This window comes from Corvus kubaryi, unplaced genomic scaffold (genome assembly GCF_017639235.1).
Source record: "Corvus kubaryi isolate FWS band 111438036 unplaced genomic scaffold, C.kubaryi_AGA036_p1.0 71, whole genome shotgun sequence".
Taxonomy (NCBI): domain Eukaryota; kingdom Metazoa; phylum Chordata; class Aves; order Passeriformes; family Corvidae; genus Corvus; species Corvus kubaryi.
In genome coordinates, this window is record NW_024582059.1 from 13,821,730 (window position 1) to 13,847,661 (window position 25,932).

The 25,932-nt window shown below is 46.0% G+C and overlaps 3 protein-coding genes across 5 annotated transcripts in view; 1 reads left to right on the forward strand and 2 right to left on the reverse strand.

Annotated features, from left to right (window-relative positions):
- Positions 1-861, reverse strand: part of LOC121674798 (E3 ISG15--protein ligase HERC5-like) — a 24,392-nt gene extending 23,531 nt beyond the window's left edge. For all 3 annotated transcript variants that reach the window (XM_042049440.1, XM_042049439.1, XM_042049438.1), the window contains exon 1: positions 462-861. The gene's annotated coding sequence lies outside the window, so the exon portion shown is untranslated. The remainder of the gene's footprint in view (positions 1-461) is intronic.
- IGFBP7 (insulin like growth factor binding protein 7) overlaps positions 1-15,346 on the forward strand; it is a 15,907-nt gene extending 561 nt beyond the window's left edge. Inside the window, exons 2-6 of the mRNA XM_042050041.1 lie at positions 9-303; positions 11,671-11,780; positions 13,043-13,159; positions 13,513-13,639; positions 15,111-15,346. Coding sequence (XP_041905975.1) covers positions 9-303; positions 11,671-11,780; positions 13,043-13,159; positions 13,513-13,639; positions 15,111-15,130 — 669 coding nt within the window. The 3' untranslated portion in view covers positions 15,131-15,346. The remainder of the gene's footprint in view (positions 1-8; positions 304-11,670; positions 11,781-13,042; positions 13,160-13,512; positions 13,640-15,110) is intronic.
- POLR2B (RNA polymerase II subunit B) overlaps positions 15,292-25,932 on the reverse strand; it is a 19,106-nt gene continuing 8,465 nt past the window's right edge. The window contains exons 9-25 of the mRNA XM_042049421.1: positions 25,120-25,239; positions 24,546-24,732; positions 23,342-23,485; positions 22,955-23,094; positions 22,716-22,827; positions 22,071-22,225; positions 21,630-21,828; positions 21,344-21,512; positions 20,780-20,876; positions 19,726-19,820; positions 19,198-19,448; positions 19,022-19,111; positions 18,646-18,753; positions 18,053-18,166; positions 17,817-17,977; positions 16,438-16,633; positions 15,292-15,542 (exon numbers count right to left, since the gene is read on the reverse strand). Of these exons, the coding sequence (XP_041905355.1) occupies positions 15,453-15,542; positions 16,438-16,633; positions 17,817-17,977; positions 18,053-18,166; positions 18,646-18,753; positions 19,022-19,111; positions 19,198-19,448; positions 19,726-19,820; positions 20,780-20,876; positions 21,344-21,512; positions 21,630-21,828; positions 22,071-22,225; positions 22,716-22,827; positions 22,955-23,094; positions 23,342-23,485; positions 24,546-24,732; positions 25,120-25,239 (2,428 nt within the window). The 3' untranslated portion in view covers positions 15,292-15,452. The remainder of the gene's footprint in view (positions 15,543-16,437; positions 16,634-17,816; positions 17,978-18,052; positions 18,167-18,645; positions 18,754-19,021; positions 19,112-19,197; positions 19,449-19,725; positions 19,821-20,779; positions 20,877-21,343; positions 21,513-21,629; positions 21,829-22,070; positions 22,226-22,715; positions 22,828-22,954; positions 23,095-23,341; positions 23,486-24,545; positions 24,733-25,119; positions 25,240-25,932) is intronic.

The following is a 25,932-nucleotide window of genomic DNA, read 5'->3' on the forward strand; positions in this document are numbered from 1 at the left end:
GCTGATGCTGGCAGTGCGGGCGCGGCGAGGGCGAGGCGTGCGGCGGCGGCGGCGCTGCGGGGGGACGCTGCGCCCCGGGCCTCGAGTGCGTGAAGAGCCGCCAGCGCCGCAAGGCCAAGGGCGGCCCGGCGCTCCCCGCCGCCGGCCCGCCCGGCGTGTGCCTCTGCAAGAGCCGCTACCCGGTGTGCGGCAGCGACGGGCTCACCTACGGCAGCGGCTGCCAGCTCCGCGCCGCCAGCCTGCGCGCACAGAGCCGCGGCGAGCCCGCCATCAGCCAGCGCAGCAAGGGAGCCTGCGAGCAAGGTGCGGGGCAGGGAGCGGGGCGGGCGGGCTGCGGGACGGGGGATGTCCGCTCTGCTGCCCGGCTTCACGGGCGAAACGCTGCCCCTCCCGAGTGCTCCTCCTGCCGTTCTATCCCATCGGGGTGCTTCTTTGTAAAATGGACATGATTTCAAACCCACCTTAAATGGACTGGAGAGTCCCAGTCGTATGGCGCTGCCTAAACTTGGAGTGACACTTCGGACCAGCCCCAGAAACGCAGAGGAACTTGAGCACTCACTGTTGGCTTCCAGCGGTTCAGTAACTGCACGCCTCCACTTTTCATACTTTGCCTGAAGCTTGCAATTTGAGCTGCTGTGAGATGGGACAAAAGGGGTGAGCTATCCAGGGGACCGTTCTGCCCAGGAAGGTTGCAAGCAGAGAGGAAAGGAAATGACTGAATGGATGTGAAAGCAACAGAAATTCAGAGCCAACATTCACTGGGTTGCTTTGGCTTGAATTGAAAACGAGCAGTGGCTTTCCTGTGAGCTGCACGTAGTGGTTTGCACTTCCAGCATTTCCAACCAGGAGCTTGATTCATCCCAAGCTTTTTCTTAGGGATGGTGCTCAAGGAAGAAATTGTTCTGCTGTGGAGCCTCTACAAGAAATTCTGGCCTCTGAGAGTGATTTTTGCTGGGAGGGAGGGATAGGACATAGCCTGCAAACCATATACTAAACATCTCAAGGACAAGATTGCAGCGCCAGTGCTGTTTTGGTGGAGGAGTGTTCTCATAAACACAGTATGTGCAGGTCACAACCTCCACCTCCTCCTTCTCTCGCTTCTCATAACTGAGGCCAAGTATGTTTGCAAAAAAATGTTTCTGAAACTCCCAAGGCAGGCATGAAAGACTGGGTGAGGATTGGGTTATGCACTTTGATGTTGCCCATTAAATGCCCTGTGTGGCTTTTCACAAACCTTATCCAAAGCATTGGGTTTACATATTAGCCAGAAACAGGGTGGTACAGTATTGAACTCTTGGAGGGGATGAATTTCAGCCTTCAAGGTAATGTGGAATGAGATGAGAATGGCCTCAGTCTGTGCCTCTGTCTAGTATTTGGAAGGAGCCTTTCCTTTCTGGCCTCAGTAGCCCTAAAATGTGTGCTGCTTCTTGGCTCTGCCAGCCCAGACAAGTGAGCAGATGGGTTTGAAAGATGTCATGCTTCATGTGTGTACTTGAGGAGAAGGCTGTGTTCTCACTTGTCTTGCCCAAAGTCATTTGGGAGTTTGTTGCAAAACAGGTACTGATACTTGTAAGATACTGTCCCAGCTCAGACTGGTTACACTTCTGGTGTCTGTCCCAGACTGGATGCTGGGGGGCTTTGATCTAGACTGTGGAGATAGAGTTTGATGAGGTCAATGCAAACATGAGCCACTGGGCAGGGCATGTGGAAGGCCACTGACCTGCCAGCCCCCAACAGGTCCCCCAAGACTTTTTCTGTCCTCTGATCATTACAGCAGCAGCTTATCTGAAGCAGGGTCTCAATGTGGGACAGCCATTCCATGCACAAACTGCATCCCTTCCTTGGAGAAGGTCTCTTCAAGTGTGCAGATCTGCAACAAGACACCTTTACGGGCTGTTACCTGTTTAAGAACTTCACTGGAAGATGTGGTGCAGAGCCACTGGCAAAATGTCCTATGTCGTTCTGGGGTGCTGGTCTTCTTTTGGCTCCTGCTGCTGGGAGAGCTCTGACCCGGCATCTCAGGGAAGGGAGCAGGATGGATGTGGGCTGCTCAGCAGTGGTATCACAACTGACCTTTCAGAGATTTCCCTCGGCTGCATGAACCTTCATTGTGCTGTGGACCTTCTGGCAATATGCACTGCTCTGTGGCTTGCAGCAGAGGCAGGGATTCATCCCACAACCGTGTTAAACATCTGGAAGTATTTCTGTATCCCTTAGGGCCTCCTGGCAGTTAGGAGTATTGGGTGGGAAGGGCGGGGAGCTGTAATCTCCTCATGGATTTTGAAACACTAACAGGAGAGAACATCCATCCTATCAGCCTCACAGGACAGAGTGTTTTCCAGTATCTTTCCAGATAGGAGACCACATTTTTCTAGGTTTCTAGAAGGACCTGAATACTGTGGTAGTCAAATAGTGGAAGTTCTGGCTTTTGCCATTTCCCACCACAAACAGATGCAGGCACTATCTAGGGTGGGATCCAGCACAGGGAGACCACAAACAGGCAGGATTGGCCATTTGTGTGATAGTTTTTGCACAGAAGGAAGTCCTTGGGTGACAGGGCACTTGGGCTTCCTGTTTGTGGCAGATGGGCTCTGAGGTGTCTGCATGCCCTTACTGGATTGTAAGGACCACCTTCTTTCAGTCCAAGAGTGAGCAGCCTTTCAAGAGAGTATCTGAGAAGAGAGCCGGAAGCATATGGTTCCAGCAGTGGGTCCTAACTGTGTTTGATTGCTCTTGGGATTTTTTTTTGTTGTTTTTTTTGTTCAAGTGAAGCTGGAGAGGGAAGGCTTGTTTTGCACATCCTGTTGGATCTTTCTTTGATACTAAATAGCAAAAGGAATGAGCACATTCTCAGCCCTGCAGAATTTGCCTTGACCTTGTCCTTGATTGTTTCCCAGACCTCTCAGATGTGATGTCTGTGATTTGTACAGAAATGATGAAGCCATGCAGAAAAAGGTATTTCTGCTGCAGCCAAAACTTCCTGCTGGAGGGCAAAGGAAGACACAGTTGAGAAGAGTTTGAAAGGACGGAAATAACCCTTGCTCTACCTGCACTGGCAGATGGAGGGATCCAGCTGGTCTTTTCTGGAGTGAGTTTTATGTGGGCAGAACTGTTGGGGATGTCTGGAAAAAGGCATCCTGCTTGATTGCCAACTCCTTGAAGCTGGCTGGCTGCTCTTGGTGGTGTGCCAGCAGAAAAAGCTGCCTGTCTTTTTGCTCTGGGGGAGCAGGCAGTGATGCCATGCTGCACCTTGTTGGCTGGGCTCCTGCTTTGCCCTCACGCTTGCACTCAGCTGGCCACGGGTTTGCCCTGCTCTCTCTCAGGGCACCACTTCCTGCATCCCGTCTCTACCTGTGTGTCCCAGCAGCCTCTTTGTAGCTAATCGAAGTGCTGAGGATGCAGGAGGCAGATGCTGTGAAGTTTTCCATCTGCTTTCCAACATTGCCTTTAAACGGATTGTCTGTTTGCTCTCTGCCTATGAAAATGCAGCTCAGGTCTGCTGCCAGGTCTTGCAGGCAGGGCAGGTCCAGACACAAAGCAGAAGCCTGCTGGTGGGGCAGGTACAGGCAGTCTGGGGTGCCTCCTCTGGTGGCCCCCTTGGCAGGAGGGGAGGCTGCTCTGACAGCTGGGGAGCTGCCCTCTGTCACTGCTGTCACACAGCTGTGCACAGATGTTCAGAAGAGCCTCTTAAGGAGCTGGTGGCTTCAGGAATGTAGGCTGAAATTCAATTTGCAGTGCACACACTGAGGCTGTTTGCAGCCAGCTAGGACCTGGGGCAGGAGGACTGTGGTACCCACTGCCGTGCAAAGCCAGCTGGCATAAAGAATTAGGGTTGCATGGCTCAGCTCAAGCCAGGCAGAAAAGCAACCTCAAAGCACCAACCCCCATAAAAAAAAAGCTATCAGGATTTCTGATTATGATGTCTGAGCTGAAAAATACCAGGCACTGACTTGTTGCCTAACCAGTGCAGGAAAGGACAAATACCCCTGAGTCTTTCTTATCATTAGCTACCAGCAAATTCGTACTTTGAGAGATGTGTTGTGACTGCTGGAAATACTGCTAAAATTGCCTCATTATATGGTTTGAAGTCCCTAATGCTTGTTCCAACAGGGTTGGGGTCTCCAGGTTGTTTTGCTGTTGTCATTCAAGGCTTTGTCTTTGTGTTATACTCACTTCTCTCTTGGTGGAAGCCAAACTCCTGTTCTTGCCCAAATGCAGTGTACCACAAAGCAGCTCTCAGCAGACTTCAGAGGACAGTGTTTCACTCTCTGGGGAACTGGTGCTGCTTTGTACCTACCTACAAAGACCTCCTGGGGGTAGAAACTCAGGGCCTCTCTGTGTGAAGGGTAAATTTGCTGGCTTGCCAAGCAGTCTGCTTTATTTCTATTCATCTGAATGTGGTTTAAAACTTTGTGGCTCCATGAAAGTGCTTTCCCAGCACTGGAAATGTGCAGGGCTTTTCCTTATGATGATGAGGGCTCACAGGATCCCTCCCACAGGCTACAGATGAACAGCAGAACCAGGAGAGATTCTTTTAAAGCTGACTGTAACCAGCATTAAACTTGTCTAGGTCTCACCAGCAAGGAGATCCCAGCCACTGGAGCTGTGCTGTCCCCCCAGGGAGGTATCATTTTGGCTTCCCAGAAGCCCAGACAGCATCCCTCCTGGAAGGGTTTTTTGCTAAGCTCTAGGGCTCAGGAGAAGGTGGGTGCGAGGTTTCTTGGCTGTCCACAGGGTTTGAAAGAACAGGCTGATGGATGTAGGATTGTGACTGCCCCAGGCAAATACATTGCACCCCCAAATTCCTGCCAATTTACCCCATCAGTGGTTTTGCTTTGCTGGTACTCCACTGTTCCATAAAGGTACGTCTGTCCTGCAGACAAAGAAGTGCCAAGTTTCCACAGGTCAACTTCAAAACAAGAAACATGAATCGCATCTGTTGGCTCATTCCATCCAAATTCAGCTGTTGAGGCTTTGCTGGAAATATCTTAGTTTTGAGGGTGGTTTGTTTTATTTTTTTAATCCCCACACACTACCAGAGTAGAGCAAAAACAGGGGTTTGGGAAAAAACTTGTGGGAATTGGCAGACTGCTATTATCACTGAGATTAACTTGTCTTCTCTTGATACAGCTGCCTTAAGTACAAAGGCTCCCAATTCTAGACACCACAAAATATAGTTCATAGCCAGGCACATTTTGCAAGAAATTCTTCTAGATTTGTTAACAAGAGGCTCAGATTGCTTTAGTTCTTTCCTCTCATTCTTCCTTTTTTGAATTTTAAGGGACTTAGAAGAATATACACATTTTATGAGTGGTTTTGTCTTTGTTGGGGAAAGATTTAGGAAAGTTTTTGCTAAGTTGTCTGTGGCTGGAAATGAACTGAGTTCCCTGATTCTTCTGGGAATCTGGTTTGAGTTTCTTCATCAGGTGGGAGTGGGGGTCTTGCAGCAGTGGCCTGCTACCTGCTGTCTCCCACTGCAAAGGAAACGTTGTGTTCGCAGGTGGATCTTACCAGCATTTTTGTGCTGCATCCTGAGAGTCTGTGGGAGAGCACTCTGGGCTGGATCCCATCAGGGCCCACAGACTTGTGAGTGTCTAACTGGCACAGCAGGCCACTAATAATTTCCTCATGGATTATGGGAGCTTCACTCATCTCCCCATCACTGACTTCCAACTCTGAGAGCTGGGTATCCTGAGGACAACTGGTCTTGATATTGAAGACAAAGAAGGCATTAAGTGCCTCTGCCTTTTTCTCATCCCCTGTCACTACACTTACCCTCTGCATTCAACAAATGATAGAGACACTCCTTGACCCTCCTTTTGCTGCCAATGTATTTATAGAAACTTTTTTTGTTGTCTTTAATTATAGCCAAATCAAATTCTGCTTGGGCTTTGGCCCTTCTTATTTTCTCCCTACCTCATGACATCCTTATAGCCCTCCCATGTTACCTGACCCTTCTTCCAGAGATGATAGATTCTCCTTTTTTTCCCCCTAAATTCCAGCCTAAGTTCTCTATTTAATGAGGCTGGTCTTTTTCCCTGGTCTTTCTACACCTGGGGACAGTCTGCTCTTGAATATTTAACAATTCCTTTTTTAAAATGTGTCCAGGCTTCCTGGACTCTGTTGTGTTTCATGACTGACTCCTGAACACTGCTGTTTATTGCTCTCACTCTTCAAAAATACTGGTAATTTAAAATTCATGTGTAACTTTGGGGGCTTCCACTGTTGTAGCATAGGTCATAAATTCCTCCCTAAAAGGAATTCCATTATTTGAAAAGGTTTTGGTTCACTGGAGCTTGAGTTTTTATGGTTACTGTGCTAAAATCTACTATGGAAGTTGTTTAATATATTACTTGTCAGAGCCCTAGAGAGCAACAGTATGCTGGGGACTATGCAAAACCTTCACTGCCCAGGAGGGTCCTGTATTTCACCTGTGTCTTCATTCTCAATCAACACAGCATACCCAAATTCACTAGGAAGGAATGATTACTGATCAGCAAATTCCACCCCATGTTTGTTTTTTCTGTTGCTGGAAAGGCATGCTGTGTTTAAAAAAATGCGTTTAATCCTTTGTTGGGCTGAGGTTGGCTGAGGTTAGAACTAAATAGGAGATTACCACGTAACAAGTCTAATCAGGTCAGATTTTTGAAAGCCCTGCTCGCTTTTCCATGCATAAATGCTGCCATGCCTTGTTTCTGTGTCTCCCACTGCAAGCTTTTCACATTCTTTCCAGGCTTTAGCTCATGGAAGTAGATGATCTTTAAGGTCTCTTGCAACCCACACTGTTCTGTGATTCTGTGATGTGAAGGTCAGGCACAAGGTCTCTGAAGGCAGTGTTCCCAAACCATGGTAAAACAGCAGGGCTGGGGTTTCCAGTGGCAGTGGTGTGCACCACATGGAGCCCAGGGGTGTGGAAAGCAGGAGTTGCTCCATGGCACAGTGATGGTGGCCCAGGGCCCTTCCTCATGCTGACTCAGTCTCAGGTCTCCAGGGCTTGGGCAAAGCTGTGTTCGTGTTTGCCGCCTTTCCAGGGCCTGCTGAAGTCTGAGGGGGAGCGTCCAGACAGACACAGCCTCCGCTTTCATGTGGATGTCTTGGAGCTTCCTTCTGTAACTCCTTAGTCTCTTCAAAGACAGATTACAGGAGGAGGAGAAATGCCTTCAGAAGAAGGTAAAGGAGGAGGCTTGTAAATCCAGCAGAAAGCCGCAGGCAGCTTTGGGAGTGGGGAAGGCCAGGAGCTGCTTGCACTTCGTCTGCTGCCGCCTCTCATGGGGCACTGACCTGGGAGGGAGCAGCTGAGGCCATGCCAGCTAAAATGACTAGATGTTGCTTAAGGAAGGTTTCCCTTTTTCCATATAAAGTAATTTTGAAGGGAAAGTACTTTACCAGCAACTTAGGAGACTGGAGTGGGTTTATTTTCAGACTTGCAATAGCTTGTGGGAGTGAACAATGTTTAGCTTTTGCTTGGGTTTGTGCTCTCGGGGAGTGTTCCCAGCCCGTGTGTGACCTGGGGCCGTGGCAGGGCAGTGCAGTGCGCAGGAGGGCTTGCTGGGAGCCAAGCTTTCCCCCACGTGAGCTTCAGCGTGTGGTGCATGGCTTCATGTGTTCATGGTCTGGGCTTCCATGCACGCCCAAGCACCAGGACATAGCCCACAGTACTTCATGTCCAGCTGATTTTTGCCTTTAGTGACATATCTGTAGGCCTCTTGATTTTAGCAAAAAAGTTACTGCTCTGCTTGCTGTGTGTTTTTTATTTGAGTGTGTGTGGACACCAAAGGAAGATTGGTGAGGACCAGCTAACCCTGAGCTGTGATTGACCATCCAGGTATCAGTGAGGGACAAGTGGGTGAGCTGGGAGATGCCAAATCTCTGCAAGCTGTGGCTGAGCAGAGAAGGGGTGCCTGGTGTAGGAGGGGTGTCAGGAACAGATGCCAAGTAATATCCTCATCGAGGACGTCAGAGGCTCTGCTGTGCACATTGCTGTGGCAGAAAAGCAGCTACATACAACAATGGGAACTCCTTTCCAGCTGCTATTTTTGACATAACACAGGCTGCCAGCTCCCTGCAAGCTGCAGAAAAAGTAGTCCCTGTGTTTTGAGACTCTCTCCCAGGGTGAATGAGCTCTGGGGCTCTGTAAAAAGCCCCTTCCAGGGCCAGGGAGAGTTATTTGTTTTACAAACAATGGGCTGAACACAGAGGAAATGCCTGAAGTGCCTGTGGAGAGCATCTGATCTCCATCAACAGCCCGGGCTGTCATCTTGGTCAAGGAGCTCCTGCGCAGTCAGGGAGCATCTGTACATCCACAGGGTCCCTGGCACGGGCTCTGCGGGACAGCGGGGAGCACACAGCCTCCTCGATGGTGGTGACCATTTTTATCAGCAGGTGCAACCCTCAGGTCCTCAGCCCGAAGGAAGCTGAGGGAGAAACCATCCCCTCTGTGGGCAGTGCTGCCAAGAGAGCAAAAAGGCCTCCGAGGTGCAGGCTGTAGGATGATTGTGGGGAGGCTCCTTGCTGGCAGGAATCAAGACATCTGCTCTGTGCAAGGTGAGCTTGTTTCCAGTCCTGGCTTTGCTCCCTTCACAAGAACTCCTGAAGCAAGAGGGACACTTGGAGGAGGGAATGTCCTCACATCTTCTGAAGTGCTCAGCCATCCCCTGCCTCTCCTGTTGTGTCAGGTTGCCGTGTCATCTGTCCATCTCTGTCCACTTTGGGGGACTGTGGGAGGGAGCATGAGGGGGACCAGCAGAGTCATTAAGTAGGGTGACTGTCATGCACCTGGATGTCAGCTCCCTGTGGTGAGAATTTAGCTACTGCTGTAGCCAGTCATGATATGACTTTAAATCTGCTGACTTCTTGGCCTTTCTCAGAAGTTTATTTTTAGTGGCGGAAGAAGCCCAGCTCTAGAGTTTTGGCTGTATGGATTTAAGTCAGTTGTCCAGAGAGAGCACAATGACTTTTCCCATGACACTTGTTGCATCTCTCAGGATGTGTATTCCCTCCTGGCCTCAGAGCTGTGTCAGATACAGGCAGAGGCCTGTGGATGCTTCTAGCTCATTTTGCAGCCAAATGCAGAACGTCATGTTCTGCCTGGTTGGATCAGGATGTACATCCCGAGCTTAGGACTAGCTTGTAACAGCCAAGCTCTCACTGTGCTGTGACTGCTGTGCCAAGCCAGACAGGGCTTTGCTGTGAAGCTGTGCAGGCAATTCCCCTGTCCAAGAAGATAAACAATTTCTCCTCACCCAGGAGGTAGGTAGAAGTTCCTTGTCTCTTTTCCCCTGACAGCAATTGCTGCTGAAAAATCATGGTGTGACCTGTTCATCCTGGCAGGGTTAACAAACACCTGTGGGCAAGTGGGTGTCTGAACCCTCGGCACAGGGGGAAACTTGGCAGCAGCCGAGACTGAGACACCTCAGGCAGTGGATTTAGTGGTGTGCTGAATGCTGCCAGTTCCCAACCAGAGGAGAATTGAGCCAGATCCTGGAAGAGCATAACAGTGCCTTAAAGTCCACCTGGCTTTTAATGTAAAAGTCAGAATCTCTCCTTTTCTGTGGTGAGAGATGGTGGTAATTGGGGGGGCAGTTGTGTTTTTCCTGCCTTATAGAAGAACCCCAGTGACAGAGAGGATGGTGTCATACAGGGGCAGACATAGCCCTGCCAGCTGGGGACAGGCCCCAAGCTCTGCTCTAGTGGGGGGCTGGAGCAGAAAGCAGCAGCAGGCTTTGCTGGGTGCATATCAGCTGGAGGCCCTCACAGAGCATGGGTCCAGCCGAGCTGCCTGGGGACATTGTGTCCCATCAGAGCTTCCAAGCACCCTATTATCCCTATTGTTTAAGGGACACCAGAAAAAGAACAGCTGGGCTGTGCAGGAAATGCTGCACTGGGTAAGGGGACCAGAGTGCATGACCTGAGGTGGCCCCGTCCTGAGGATGGCAATACCCTGAGCTGGCCACTGTGGGGTACTCAGGGGGTAAACCTTTAGCAGGTGTTGAAACACTGCTTAAATAATTTCCTCAAATGAGAGACTCAACTCTGTGCAAATGAGGAGCACCTGGGTTGTGGTGTCTGCCAGGAAACCAGCCCATGCTGACTATTAGGTGTGGTTTCAACCATTGCCCAGGGCTACACATGAAACTTTTCTGCTTCTCCACAGCTGCCTCCTGTTAAAACCAGAACTGGGATAGTTCTGTAACAGAGACTGTTGAGTGCAGCTACCCCATGTCTCTTTGCAGCTTCCCACCAGCAGGCTGTGTACAGTCATTCCTGGACAGAGAAGTCTCTCAAAAGAGAAGAGCGAACACTTCTCTGGGTTTGCACCAGCTGCTCTGGAGCAGGGAACCACCTCAGCATCCCTTGGGCTAAAACAGAAGGATGGCTGATACCCGTTGGCTGGTGATATCAGTGTGGATCTGCCCCAGATCCTGAGGAGGAAAAAGACAGCAGCTTTCTGCTGGAAGATGTGGCTGCAGTGGGATGCACTTGAAACCTGCAGCCCACTGTCTGTAACAGGGCTGCAGGGTGGAGTGCACATGCAGGGCTGAAATCAGTGCAGGTTTGGGATCCCATAAGGAGCATCAGGACCCAGATCTGCCCCTTTTTTATGGGGCTGGGAATGAGCTGTGGTCTGTGGGTCACTATACCCAGGAGCTTCCATCAGCCAGGTTCTGGAGTACCTGTCTGCATAGGAAATGCCGCCTTCTCCTGATGGAGTGTAATGGGAGCCTTAGTTTCCTGTTGCTGCCTGCATCTTCAGAACAGAAGGGGGAAAGCAGCTTGTTGTGTTCTTAAAGCTATCAATAACTGGAAATAAACACTCTGTGCTCCTTTGGTCTGCACTTCGTATTGCGGGGAGTTAATAGCTGCATTTTGCAAAACAGCCTCACTAAAGAGGGATTGAACAGAAAAGGCCTTTCTTCCCTTCCTGGGATATGGGTCACGTCTCCGACATTTCCCAGCCTGAGGGGTAAACATCTTCAGCCAGATCTGCAAAACAGCCCTGCTTTGATATGCTTTAGAAGCAACTCTCTATTTAACCAGGAATTGGAGCTCTCTAGAGAAAAGTGGAGCTCTGCATTCACTCACTTCCTTCCCAGATCTCCCCCATGGAGAGCTCTGCCACCATCCAGCCAGCCTTCTTCGGCTGAGCATTGCACACAGGTACAGCATAACATTGAATTCTGCTAGCCCACAGCAATGGGATTGAAATCATGCTGGGAGAAAGGATGCTGCCAAGCTCTCCATGGCATGATAGCGAGTGGATGCACTGTCTCCTGGGGGTCCTTTTCTCCATGCCAGCTGATTTGGTGACTGCATGGTAAGCAGAGCCAGCAGTTGATAGAGTTCTGCTTAACCCCTGAGATAACAGAATACAAACACCTCTAACCACAACCTTGCAAGGAGGAAGATTCATCACCTGAACAGCTCAACACGTGAGTTTTCATCTGGGGCGAGTGCCCATTGGTCTGGATAGCTTAAGGCTGGATGTGTGTGTCACTTTAGAGAGAGAGGCGCTGTGATGTGGGATCAGTCCAGTGAACTTGGCTCCTAGCAGGGATCACCTTTACCTCATCCTCAGAAACCATCAGACATGACTGGCCCCCACTTAAAAGGCATGGAGACAGGCTTGCAGTCAGTCACCTGGGACTGAAAAGCTTTCCTCCCTTTTTGCAGGACCCTCCATCGTGACTCCTCCTAAGGACATCTGGAATGTGACAGGAGCACAAATCTACCTGAGCTGTGAAGTCATTGGCATCCCAACCCCTGTCCTCATCTGGAACAAGGTAAGGGTCCTGCTAGGAGCTCTTACAGCACAGCAAACCAAGGCAGCTGAAACTGCCTGGTAAGCACAAAGGCCACAGCAGATCCCCCTCTGTAGAAGCACACCTCTTTGATGAGTTCTCTCATCTCTGCAGTTCTGTCCACCCACAAACATCTGGTTTTGCTTAGTTTTTAGACATTATTTAGAAAATAAACTTTTGTTGATCCTGAGCCGGGACAGGACTCGTGTTTCTCTTGGTAGCGCCTGGTATTTGGAGCATGTGGGGAATGTTGCTTGACCTGCTTTCACCTTCACCCTGCTGGCAGCATTGACTCTGAGGTGGCTAGACATCGCCCACGTCAGGAACAGGAACCACATGGGGCAGTCATTTAGCTCCAGTAGCCAGCAGCATGTTGATTTTGGCAGCACTGGTAACATCTGGCTTAGGACGGGGGCCAATGTTGAGTGGAGAGGATCCTGGCCATAGGGCTGAGAGCCACTGCATCACCCCTGCAGCCTCCTCAAGTGCCACAGGTTTATGCATCCTTGTGAAGGATCTTAAAATTAAGCTGAAACATTACTACTTAAGGATACAACGGAGAAAAAACCTAGATTGGCCCAAAATTTGCTGTAAGACAAATTCGTAAGCTTTATTCGTAGGGGTTCCAGAGCAGACTCAGGTGAGCATACAGTGTGGGCTTGCTGACTCAGGCAGCGTGTTCTGCTTGTTTATGAGCAGATGCCGAGTTTACACTGTCAGTGCTGCTCTGCTTTCCATGCCTCTTCCTCATGGCTGAGAGACTGCTTGACCTGGTGGTAACAAGGGCTGAGCACCACTTACCCTGTGCTGTGCTCTGGGCTCAGACACTGGGAAGTGACTGCAGTGCTGCTTTCCCATGGATACTGTGCCTACCAGGAGGTACTGCCTGCTTCGCTGCCGCAGAAGCATCCAGGGCTGAGCACACCCTTGGGAACACACGAGTTCTGCGAGGCCAGATCAGCACAGGGCATGCTGGCACATCCCACTGCCCAGCACCATCCATGCCACAAAACTGTGCCACTCTGTGTGTTGCTGCTGGGGCAAGGGGAACACAGCCTCAGGGCTGAGATTCTGGGGTAGTGGGGCTGCACTATAAGGTGAAACGCTGACACTAGGAAATGCTGCTGCTGCATAAAACACATTCATGTATAACTAATGTTGATCTGTGTGCAGGTGTGGTTCAGCACACAGTTCCAACGTAAGCAAGCCCCAAAGTTTTTACCCATTCCTGCACTTCTGTTTAGATAGTTCGAGGACAGTATGGTGTCCAGAGGATGGAGCTTCTGCCTGGGGACCGGGAGAACTTGGCTATCCAGACCCGTGGGGGCCCTGAGAAGCACGAAGTGACTGGCTGGGTGCTGGTAAGTACTCTGTGTATGCACAGAGCTGCACAGACAGCAGAGTGCAGCATGCAAGCTGCTCGTGAACAAAGAACAGGACAGGAGACATGGCAACAGACAGGGCATTTAGAGGAAAACAACCTGAGTGAGTTACAAATGAAGGATAAAGGTGGCTGCTGCCTCCAGTCCTACCTGTGGCATGCACCCTTCCTCTGTCTAGCAGAAGTGTGCATACCACCTGCAAAAGCAGAGGGGGGATACAGGGGAGTATGGGGTTTGGCACAAAGAAGTTAGGTAAGATACCTGAAAACAGCATCACCTCTACCAGTGCACAGGATGCTCACTGGGGGACTGGGGTGTGTTTCTTCCCTTAGATATCTCCTCTGAGCAAAGAGGATGCTGGGGAGTATGAGTGCCATGCATCTAATGCCAAAGGAGAGGCAACAGCTTCTGCGAAAATCCACGTTGTGGAAACTCTGCATGAAATAGCCTTGACCAAAGGTTGGTAAGTGTGGCTGAACACTCAGCAGCTCTCTCCCCAAACAGTTTATTGTTATTTGATACAAAAGGGCCACCTCTGTTTAATGCTTTCAAAGAAAAAAAAAAAAAAAAAAAAGAACCCAACAAACCCTCCCCCTGCCCTGCATTAGAAATACCAGTTTAACATGCAGTTTTTTGCATTTGACAAAACATTCCAGCAAATCAGCTTCTAGAGTTCTCAAGGGATTGTTAAATAACCTGCCACATGCTGTAAAGTACTGGAAATACCAAATTAAAATTAAAAAATAAAAAACATAAAATATAAAAAGAAAAAAATAAAAAAAAATTAAAAAAAATAAAAAAAAACCAAAACAACAACCTTCTGGGTTTTTTATAGAGCAACTTTCAGTGGGTTTCCAACCCTACATTTGTATCATCCTTTCAGTGTTGTGTGGATGCTTTCAAACCTGCTCCTCTCTCTTGGGAGAAGTATTGGCACAACAGACATTCCAGTTCCTGCCATGTTCTCTGTATGCTGGGATGTCAGACCTCAGAGATTTGCCACAGCATGTCCTCTTTCCTAGGCTGTGAGCAAAGCTGGTGGCAAACCAGTCACCCTCATTCCAGCTGCAGAGGATGTACCACAGCCACATGATAAGCTTAGGAATAAATCTGGATAGCCAGAACAGTAACTGTAACCCTGCTAGAGGCAGAGGCATGGTGAACAAAGCATCCAGCTAGAGAATACTGTGCTGCCCAAATCCTCTGTTGGACATAATCCTTAGTTTTTAATCCCAGCTGGCTTTATCCAAATGACATAGTCTTGACTTTTTGTATCCTTATGTTTGAAGAGCTGAAATACTTCCTTTAGAAGAGCATTAGCAGCACCTGGCATTGAAATGAGAGCTTACAATGAATCCAAATATCATTCACAGGAATTTTGCTTATGGTTTTTAGGTAGTTTCTAATCCCTTTTCAAACATCTTATTTATGGATGTGAATGAAATTGAGTTTTAGTGAGTTGTGCCACGAACAGCACACTTGTACCCAGAGCAGAAAACGTTCACTCCCTCTCTCACAGTAACTACTGCGTGGTTGCAGTCCTGTGCATAGTGCCTCAGTTTGTTTCTTACACACACCCAGCACGTGTTACAGCTGGTTCTTTTCAGCTGTAGGAAAGCTCTAAGGCAGCTGGAGCTAAGTGATAAGTAAATGCAGACTGCCAGCTTAAAAGAAATTGATAAGGTTAATGTAACAAACTGTCAGACATCATAGCTACACTGTGAGAGTCTGTGTGCCATGCCCAGGTGATCTCAGCACAGAAAAATGTATCTATTATCACTCCCCTGCAGCAGGGAGGGAAGGAAAGAAGGCAGGAAGGAAGGAGGGGTCAGGTCTCGCCCTCAGCCAAGAGATCCCAAAGCTACTGCCAAAGTTGCAATATTCCCCCTTGGAACAGGTCAGAGTGTAACATGTTTTTGTTTTTCCACAGATGATGGTGCAGAGCTGTGATGTGAGGACTTTCACTTACGCACAGTTTTAAATTAGTATTTCGGAAAGCTGCAAGCTCTGGCTTTTTCTAGCTGACTAACCAATCCCTCTTAACTCCCTTTTTCTGTGAGTCCCAATTTGCTTGCACACTTCTTTCACAGATACACAAATAGAATCACAAGTTTGATTACAAATTTTAATTCTATTTACAGGAAATAAACATACTTTTGAACAGCACATGGCAGATGAGTAAAACTGTATATTGAATGGAACATACACAAAATGAAACAAAACCTGAGCACTTCAGTCTCGTAATTAAAAAAAAAAGAAGCCCTTTTCAAGGCTAAACACTCATCATACGAGGTGCAATACTCATAGACATCAGTTCTTGGAAGAGGAGTTTGCAGGCATAGGGCATTCGAACCAAAGATATCTGGAAAGAGATTATAAAAGTCTTGTGATAAACACTCATAAAGCATCAACTTCCACCACCCTCTACACAAATAACTTGTTGAGTTTTTGGCTTAAAAGCATATCTGAAGTTATGCATGAAAGCATTTAACACGAATTGCTCACAAACAGTACTTAAAGCAAGAAGGAAGCTGAGATTTCCTGTAAGGGCTACGTAGCAGCTCTCCAGAACACATTTTTAATGTAAAAGTGCAGCCTAAAAGGGATCTGATCCTAAACAAGAGCCACTTAACACAGAACATGTGCATAGCAGAGTGTGCCTGAGGTGCATAAATGCACGTAAGGTTTCCAGCACACATCACTTTGTAACCCCAGTGCTGTGTTAAGAGTTGCAGCAGTCAGTCCCTCACACAAAACCATGCCTGTTCAAGGCAACTATTCTTATCTCTGCCACCGCTCTCCCTTGACATACTTCTGTAACCAAGCATGGACTGCAGAGCTTTTATTAAGTTAAAAAAAGCCACCAAAGTGCAACACAAAAGACCTCCTGTGGGGACCCAGCTCTGCAAGCATAAATATCTTCATGGGACAGTCACAAGGGCGATGCCTCTAAATTCCTGTGATTCTGAGTTTTACTTCTAAAAATAAGCTCTTGAGCGTTTAAAGTCTCTGAAAACTCCGCACCGTACAATATTTGAACAGCATTTCCTGCCAAGTGACAAACCAACACTACAAAATTAATAACGAAACATCCAAATTGACTGCAACGCTATAAACACTTAAAACAGTTATGAAACTAAAATAGCAATTGTTCTGGTGCTTCTTTAAATATTTACTTCCCTATCCTCCTGCTTCACTCAAGTGGCATTTCCTCTTGCCCACAAGGAGAAACAATGGCTGATGAAAACCACACGTACCTGAGTTTTATTACGGCATCCGCGGCATTCGTAGGTGTGAGTCCTCGTGTTTGCAATCGCCATGATTCCACAGAGGTTACACACGTGGACTTGGTATGGGTCTGAAGCTTCAAACAACCTTTCTCTCAAGAACTGGGCTGCTCCATGAGCAATCTGGCAATCTCGTTCCATTTCTCCAAAGCGAAGGCCACCATCACTAAAAGGAAGAGAAAAACCAACTTTTGAGTTCACTGGCAAAATAATCGATTCTTGTTGGTGGAACAGGTATCTGTATTACAAGGCAGGAGGAAAGCTGTGCATTAATTTTCCTCTAACACCTCAGAATAAAACGGTGAAAACAGTAATTTCTAACTGCTGTGAGCATTTCTACAGCAGGTATCTGACAGCCACAGCACAACTGCACGGCAAAATGAAATGTACAATTAAGTCATCCTCTGCTTATCTGTGGTGGGTTAAATCTTGGCTGCTTGCCAGATGCCCACCAAGCAGCTCTCTGATCCCCACCATGTCGACAGGACATGGGGAGAAAGTCAGATGGGAAAGCTCATGAGTGGAGATAAAACCAGGGAGATTGCTTATCAATTACTATCACAGGCAAAACAGATTCCACATGGGGAAAATGGTATCACCCATTAAAAATGGAGTAGGATGATGCGAAATAAAGACAAAACTAAAAAGTTCACTTCCCCAGCCTTCTTCCCAGGCTTATTTCACTCCTTCATTCCCAAGTCCTTCCTCCTCTCCCTGTGATGACACGGGGAATGGGGCTTGCAGTCACTGCACCACAGTTCCTTCTCAGCTGCTCCTTTCTCCTCAGTTTGTTCCTGCTCCAGCATGTGGTCCCTCCCATGGGATAGTCCTTCACAAACTCTTTCAGTGTGGGCCCTTCCCATGGGGTCCAATCCTTCAGGAACAGATTGCAGCAGCAGGGGTCCCCCACGGATCACACCTCCTGCCAGGAGCCTCCTCCAGCGTGGGCTTTCCACAGGCTGCAGGGCAGATCCTGTTGCATTTCCTCACTCCTCTCTCACAGCTGCTGTGCAGCACTTTTTACCCTCTCTTAAATACATTCCCACAGAGGTGCCACCAGCACCACTGCTGGGCTCAGCTCTGGCCAGCAGAGGGGCTTCCAGGGCCAGCTGTAAGTGGCTGTGTCCAGCACAGGGCAAGCCCTGGTCCATTCTCAGAGAGGCCACCCCAGCAGTGGCTCCTGCTACCAAAACCTTGGCACCTGCACCCAGTACACAATCTTAAGCCAAACACATGAAAAAACGGGTGGCCATTTGGTTCTAGCTGCAAAGCTGAAGCCACTAATTGTTCAGGGCTAAAAACGCAACAGAAAAACAAAACACCATATAGAAACTAACACGGATCCTTACCGAGATCTGCCTTCCATGGGCTGTCTGTTAAGGATCTGGATTGGCCCTCTTGCACGAGAATGGATTTTGTCATCCACCATGTGCTTCAAACGCTGGTAATAGGTAGGACCAATGAAGATCTGGGATGTGATTTTTCGACCAGTGAAGCCATTGTAGAGGACCTGAAGAAGTCAATGCAGTCATAAACCTTACCACCCATCAAATGTATATTAAAAAAATTGATGTTTTGATTATACCTCATTTCCTCTTAGATGATAGCCATAATCTGATAAAAGATTAGAAATCTTTTGCACATTGACAGCATCATTAAAGGGTGTAGCATCACCAATTTCTCCCTTGTTCGCAGACACCTACAGAGAAGAGATTTGGAAAAGTTTGTCAGGTTTCGAAGGACTGTGTAGACCATATTTAGCTGTTTCAAACAGTTGTAACTCTTAATACTGGAATTTGAAATTTCATGCCAATGGTACTACCCTATCTCACTTTGTTTATCTGCCACTTATTTTTAAAAATATACAATAAACAATTTTGCTACTCCCTTTTCTGGGTCGGGGAAAATGTCTGGAACAAAAGCAACACATGAGAGAGCACCCTGTAGGTAGGGCCTGATCTGCTGGATAAAATTTATAGGACTGTATATCTTCCCTAAGAAAGCTCCTTTTGCTATCAAGTAACTGGAGAACAATAATTTTTAAGTGAATTAATACCTACTAGATAGTATTCATCTTTACAAAAAAAAAAAAAAAGAAAAAAGCTCAAAGCAAACAACAACCCCCACCAAATTTAAATTCATATTGCTCAGACATGCAGTATAAAAGACTGTTCTTACCTTGCCCTGAAGACACTCAATCAAGTGACCAATGGTCATACGGGAAGGGATGGCATGGGGGTTGATAATGATATCAGGTGTGATGCCTTCACATGTGAAGGGCATATCCTAGAGCAGGGAAACACACAGTCATTTCTTCCCAGAACATCATGTTTAGGAAAAGTGGGTGCCTGGATCCAAATTACATCTTTTAAAGCATTTCAAAGGCATTTAAGTATGTAAGAAGCAGCTGTGTCCTCTTCAAAAAATATTTTATCTACACTTATGTCAACATATTGCACAGGAGTAGAAATTCCAAAGACAATTCACTTAAGACAGTTCCAATTCTAAGATCATCACAGGTAAAATCTCCAGAAGAAAAAAAATAAATGGCTACCTCTTGCCTGTACTGGATACCACAGGTTCCTTTCTGACCATGTCTGCTAGCGAATTTATCTCCAATTTGCGGAATTCTTACAGAACGTACCTGTAAGCCAAAGGAAAACACTCAACTGATAACTTAAACACAGACCAAGGATGATTAAAGCAGACAGCATGAATGTCGGTGCTCACCCTAATCTTGCAGAACTTGTACCCTTCCTGGTTCAGGGTTACCATGACCTGATCTACAATCCCAGTCTCGCTGGTCCGCAGGAAGGTGCTGCAGTCTCTCTTGGTGAAGCGTCTGTTCGTGCTTTCCAGCTCATCTTCATTTTCTGGCAGTGTGACTGTTTTGCCAATGATGACATCATCCCCAGACACACGGACCCCAGGGGCTATCAAACCATCATCATCAAGTTTGTCATAGATTGCGTGTCTCATACCTTGGGGGGAAAAAAGGAAAAATGAAAGTAGACTCCCAAATTTTTCAACATACTGACTCTGATGTGCTGCAGTAATTCAACAAGTCTGCTTGCAACTTCAGACAACTGCTGAAATACCTAATGGAAATATCTCAACTGATATATTAATTGCTATGAAATACAGAAATGTCTGTATTAGTATGTCCCAAAATGAAGACTGAATTAGTTCAACATTAACTACCTTGCCCACAAAAATCTTAATTTAAAAACTCAGTCTTCGTACGTTCCTTTCTCTTACCTTGGCAAGTTTCACGTGTGGGCTTTTCAAAAACTTCCTCTTGGTCATACCCTTTCTTAGACTCCTGCTCTTTGTATGAGCGATAGAACACAGATCTGAAACAAAGTTACAGAGTCTTCTCCAGTGAAACTGGCATCATTTTCCCTCATCTGTATATCTCATTTTCGGATATTATGGCTACTGTTACTAATGACAACCAAATCCAAATAATGACCATATGCCACACAACCTTTCCTCTGATTTCCTGTTAATCTGACCTTCACTGAGGAGGGGAAAAAACCAATAAAACACCCCACCAAACCAAAACGTTTCAGATGGCATTATGGTCACTTTGCAGGTATTGCCAAAGTACCTAAGATAACATCCTAATTTTTGATGCACTGTAAAGACTTTTGGATCTGCTTGACATCTCAGAAGTAGTTATTATTCCTAATGACTATTCACATCTTCAGCATATCATTCCTGTGTTACTTTCCTCCTTATACCTGCCATTTTGCAAACTTTTTTAGGCTTCTACTGCTACCTTGCAGTGCCACACACAGAACAACTGAGCTGCAGTGAAGAACTTTCAATTCATATAAGGGTCTTTCTGGGGCTTTAAGGGTTTTTGTTTGCTGCCTCAGTTGCCAGCACATGAAAGTGCTTTCAGATACTATAATGCACAAAGTCCCATCAGCCACCAGCTGTGCCAACAGCAGTTCCTTCTAAGGAGAGGGCATTCCAATCCCTACTGGTAGCAACTGTCTCACTAATAAAGACAAGACTATGTTAAAACGCTGCAACATTGTTCATGTAACTGGCGAGAGTTATATGAAAATACACCAGGGAAGAGCCCAAATATTTCTCCATTAAACTGTGATACAAAAGACCCAAAACAGAATAAACACCAAAATGGAAGAGTTGGGAAGGCAAAGTGAACAGTCAGGTTACACAACGGATGAACCATTCCTGTGTTTTGCTAAGATACACATTCACTGTTTTCATTGTGCTGCTCCCTCAAACTCCATTAAAAAAAAAATAAAAGCTTCTCAAGTTGGAAAGATTCAGATCTTACCTGAAAAAGCCTCTGTCAACAGCAGAACGGTTCATGATGACAGAGTCTTCTTGGTTATAGCCTGTGTATGATGCAATGGCTACGATCGAGTTGATACCTACAATATGCAGGGAAAATATTTTGGAAGAATGCACACATGCCCAGACAGACACTAGTTAAACTCAAAGTAGGCTGTACTCTCTACAGTGAAGCTGTTCTACCCTTTCTCAGATAAAATCTCTACATCCCACACACAAAAACACGTAGTATCAGCAAATGCAGCTCTTGTTAGAAAAGAGACTCAAGAGTGACCCCTTGTGAAAAACCTATCAAACACCAATACAGAAAATGCATTTTTTCAGTTAGATTTTAGCAGACTTTATGGGTAAAGTAGTTCCAGCTGAAACACTACCAACATATTTTTTGCAGTCGAGGCGTCCAGCTACAAGCTAACACTTAGCCTCTACTTATTTCTTAAATTGCATACGTTTGCTAAATGTTCAGGTACTCTACACACACCATTTGTGAGGTGTTTTAAACAAAACAGTGGTATTTTTGTTCAATGACCATGAACTGACCACACACCTGCTGGTAACTCTCTGAACCTCAAGTACTCCATGGAGCGTGTTGTTACCAGGGGCTTCTGGGGATAATACAACACATGTGCCAGCGTGTCCATACGGACATGGAAGTTGGTAATGTAGACTCCCATAGCCTGTTTACCCATAGCAGACTGGTACGTGTTCCTGGGAGACTAGACAGACAAAGGAAGACCAATAATTACGTACATAAAACTCTTGACGCACACAGACACACACCGGGGTGTGTTCTGTCAGCTTGAAAAGCAGGATGTCAGCAGAAGTGCACTGACCTGGTTGTGATCAGGGAAAGGGATAATAGATGCACACACTCCCAGGATCATGGATGGGTGAATCTCACAGTGTGTGTATGTTGAGCAATACGCCACACCTTTCTCTTGCAAGTCATCTGGAGTCATTGCCAGCATCACAGTCTCTTCTTCCAGGGTGTCAATGTACTCTACTACACCACTGGCCACGAGATCCTGCCAACTGAACAACCAGTAACTCAATTAAAATGGGTCTCTTCAGCAGTGACAAGAACAAGGACTTCCCTGGGTTATTATTACTACCACTGCCTCAGTGTGATTAAAAAAATTGATTAAACTACCAGGCAGAGAAAGCATCTTTGTGCTGCACAAAGCTTTAAACATTCCTCTCTCCAACCTGAGGGAACATGCAGCTTCCGAGATGGAAAATGATACCTTCAGTTGAATTTCAAGACCATAACTCACCTGTAGTTGTTATACTCTCGTTCCTTCAGCTGGTCAATGTGCCTTTTCTTCAGCAGCAACTTCTGTTTCTCCACAATTAAAAGGGGCCGACAAATTCTGCCTGCATCGGTGTAGATGCGGATTTCTCGCTCACGAATATCTCTAATCATCGAGACCTGGGCAAGAGAGCAGCATCCTGTGACTACAAAGTCTCAGCTTGGAATCAGAACCACAGAACACGAAACAGGATAACTAAATTCTCTAAAGCAAAGATTTTCTATACACTATCAGAAACACAGAACAAACAGTAACACTCCTACAAAAAGAAGTGTTTCAGAAGATTATTTATAACTGTTTTGTCTTTCAACTGGGTCCTCTTGAAAAACAAACAACCTCCCCTAAAAAAACCAACCCCACAACCAAACAACAAACCATACACAACACCAAGCATATAATAATAATAATAATAATAATAATAATAATACTACTAAATCACATGGACCAAGTACAAAAGCCTCCCTAACAAAACGCTAAACAAACCCAATGTGAAATATATTCAGAAAGAGATTTGCAAATAATGCCACTTGGAGCATGCAAAGTAGTATAAAGGCATTATCCTCTCTTGTCTGAAAGGACACCCAAACTCTAGATGTAAAAAATTTATACCTCTGACACAATGATGTCCATCTGACGACGAAGCTTCCTTAGGGTATTCATGAGCTGCTCTGGATCTTTGTGTATTCCTACCCAGCAGCCATTAACAAAGATCTTGGTAGCACTAGAAATGGGAAACACAAACAAATAATAATTAAAAAAATCCCACCCCACTGAAGAATCCCAAACCCTTGAAGTATTGTGCAGGATAAAAAGCTTAAGTCTGTTAAAAAAGTTTCATTTGCACATACTCAGCTATTGCTGCTGGAGAGATTTCTTCTAGGTTTTCCATACTCCACTCCTCCAAGAATTCCAGAATCGGGGATGGCTGAGACCCCACAGAAATGTAAGCCATCAAGGCTAAGTTCTTCACAAGTCCGACTGCATGACCCTAGTTAGAAACACAAAGTTAACCTGCATTTTCAAATCAAGAGGTTCCCCCAAGAAGATCCAACAATTTAAACTTAACTCCTCAAGGAACTGGACACAGAAACATGCTTTTAACCACCGAGCTAGCTATAAAGCTAAATATTTGTGTCAGCATTACTAAAAGAAGTGCAAGGGATCATCCCAAGTGCCACGGCTACAAAATGACCATGAGGGAAAGGCAGTTAGTACACAAATCTTGCCTTCATTACCTCAGGGGTCTCAGCAGGGCAAACCATTCCCCACAGGGTGTTGTGCAGCTGCCGGGGCTTGGCCAGTTTTCCATCTCTCCCAATCGGAGAATTCAGGCGTCTCAGGTGGGAAAGTGTGGATGCAAAAGTCAGGCGGTTCAACACCTGCACGCAGGAAGGGGTTCAGTCAGTCAAGGCTTCGTAAGTGCATTGCTGACAGGCATCACGACACACAGCACAAAGGATCAATGCCCTCTAGAAATTATGTGCTTACAAAGAACTAAAATAGCTCTGATATTTGTTAGCTACACTTTTCAGCTCACCTCCACTAATCTTACACTACCCCTGGAAACTCAAGCTCCTAACTAGTGTTATAATGGCAGAAGTTTCCAGAGCATGCTTATGCCACAGCAAGGCTCAGCATGATGAACACACTTCTATCCAAGCAGAGGTCTGGTTTTTGTTGTGTAGCTTACTCTGATCAAATGAACTGAACAAGTGGTATTTTCTAAGCTGCACTGTCCCCCCGGGAGGGTTTGCCAGTACAATGACAGTCTTCTTTTCCAACTTTGGAAAACTAGGACCACTTAGTTATTAGGAGCAAATCAGCATTCACATTCTTTTCACTCTTCTCAAAGCTTCTCTAAAATCTAAGAAAATCTACCTTAACAGCCTGAAATGTGAGGTTATTTAAAAAGCAAACAGCAACAAACTGTGTTGGCATTTAAAAACTGAAAACTTTTTCCTGTTTTCATCCTTATGGGAAAGAGAGGCTTAACTAAACACTGCACTGGGCTAATGAAGTCAGTGCTCCTCATCATTTGCCGTGGAGTATGTAACTTTTGTATTACAAGGTGTCACTCAAGTTTTTTTAATGGCCTGCGAAGCATTGGAAGTAACTAAAGGAAAGAAATCCATCCTCCTGAAAGATTCCCTGGGACTACAAATTTACACAGAAGTCTAAGATCTAACAAAAAAATCCTTACAAGAGTTACACCAACTGTTAAGCAGTGAATGCAATAGCTGAAACAAACAAACCATGACAAAAAAACCCTAAACTACACACCTGACCCAACTATTTGGATCTTCATCTGTCACCTAAGGAAGTCTCCTTATAAGAATATTTCTATTTAACATACAACGTGCATGGCTGCTAAGCAATGTTAAACTCTTCCATGACAGTTTTACCATAAAAACTGTAAACCTGACAAAGTCCTTATTGTACCTGAGATACTCCTGCTCTGGCCTGATGAGCTTTCTTCTGGTCACCCCAGTTTCCAGTTGCCAATGAGTATTTCAAACCGTCTGAAATAATTCTTGTTTTAATTGCCAACTCCAAGTTGAAATCTTTCCCTCTGTCAATGAACTTCTGTGCATATATTCTCACTTCCTTCAGCAAATTCTTGAACATTCTGTAGAAGAAAGACACCGAAAAATATGATTAAACAGTGCTGTGAAATTCAGCCTACTTGGGACTATTTGGAAGAAATGTCACTGTCCTCCTGAAAAGAATCAATTCGTAACTAGTGGGGGGAGGGGGGAGGGGCGGCAGAGGGGAATAAAGCAAATTTTGTGCATGTTTGTAAACATGCACAAAATATGCTTCAAAGCAAGTCAACGCTAGCCACCTACTGTTAGAGGAGACTTAAACACTCCATGAAGAAGTCACAACCAGATAGAGGCTCTGTTGCCCAAGACTGGCTCTCTGACACAACAGAATTAGTCTGATTTGGAAGCACAGAGTTGGCAATGCCTCTACCCTTAATTATGTCCAAAGAAAATGTGTATGTTATAGTTACCCTCTGAACAGGAAAGCCAAGAGTGGCCCAGCAAGATCCAGTCTCTTGTTGCCATAATGATCTCTGTCATCCAGCTCTCTTCTTCCAAGTGCTGCCAGCAACAATCTATGAACCATATACCTAAGCAAAGAAGATAGTTTATGTTTTAAACTGACAGCAGACATTCACAGCAAAGATTACATGTTTCCACAAATAAATCAGTGAACTCTTTCCTACAGGCTGTCCATTCTAGATCTTTAGGATACCACTGTCCTAAAAGAAATCTCTTCAGTCTATCCTTAGAGGTAGATGACCCACTGAAAGTTCAGGCTAAGGACAGAGAGAAGAAAATATTTACATCGTGATAGTCATGCCTTAAATATACTGTCCTGTACTGTAATATAGGTTCTGTTTAGGCACATGCAATCTGCTATAAAAATCACAAGTCTCCTGATGCTACAGTTCATCATCTGCATACCAATAAGCAGTGATCAAGACAATGTGCTACTAGTTTTAACGAGTGGTTTACATTACAATCAGCTTATCAGAGTTATCTACATCTTAGTTATCAATTTCTAGATGTTGTCCATGCAACTGGATATCAAGTCATTTAGCACTATCATCACATCTAACTTAAGAACCAAAAAGTGTTGGGGGCTCATTTTGTTTCCTTTTTTTTTTTTTTTTTCAGTATTTTATCAAAATTTGTATTTTCTCACCCTCAAAAATATACCAGTGCCCCAAGGTTTATCACTGAGTATCCAGGAGACTGAGGTTAAAACAAACTTCCATTCAGTGTGCTCTTCCAATAATAGACATATATGTGAGTAAAAT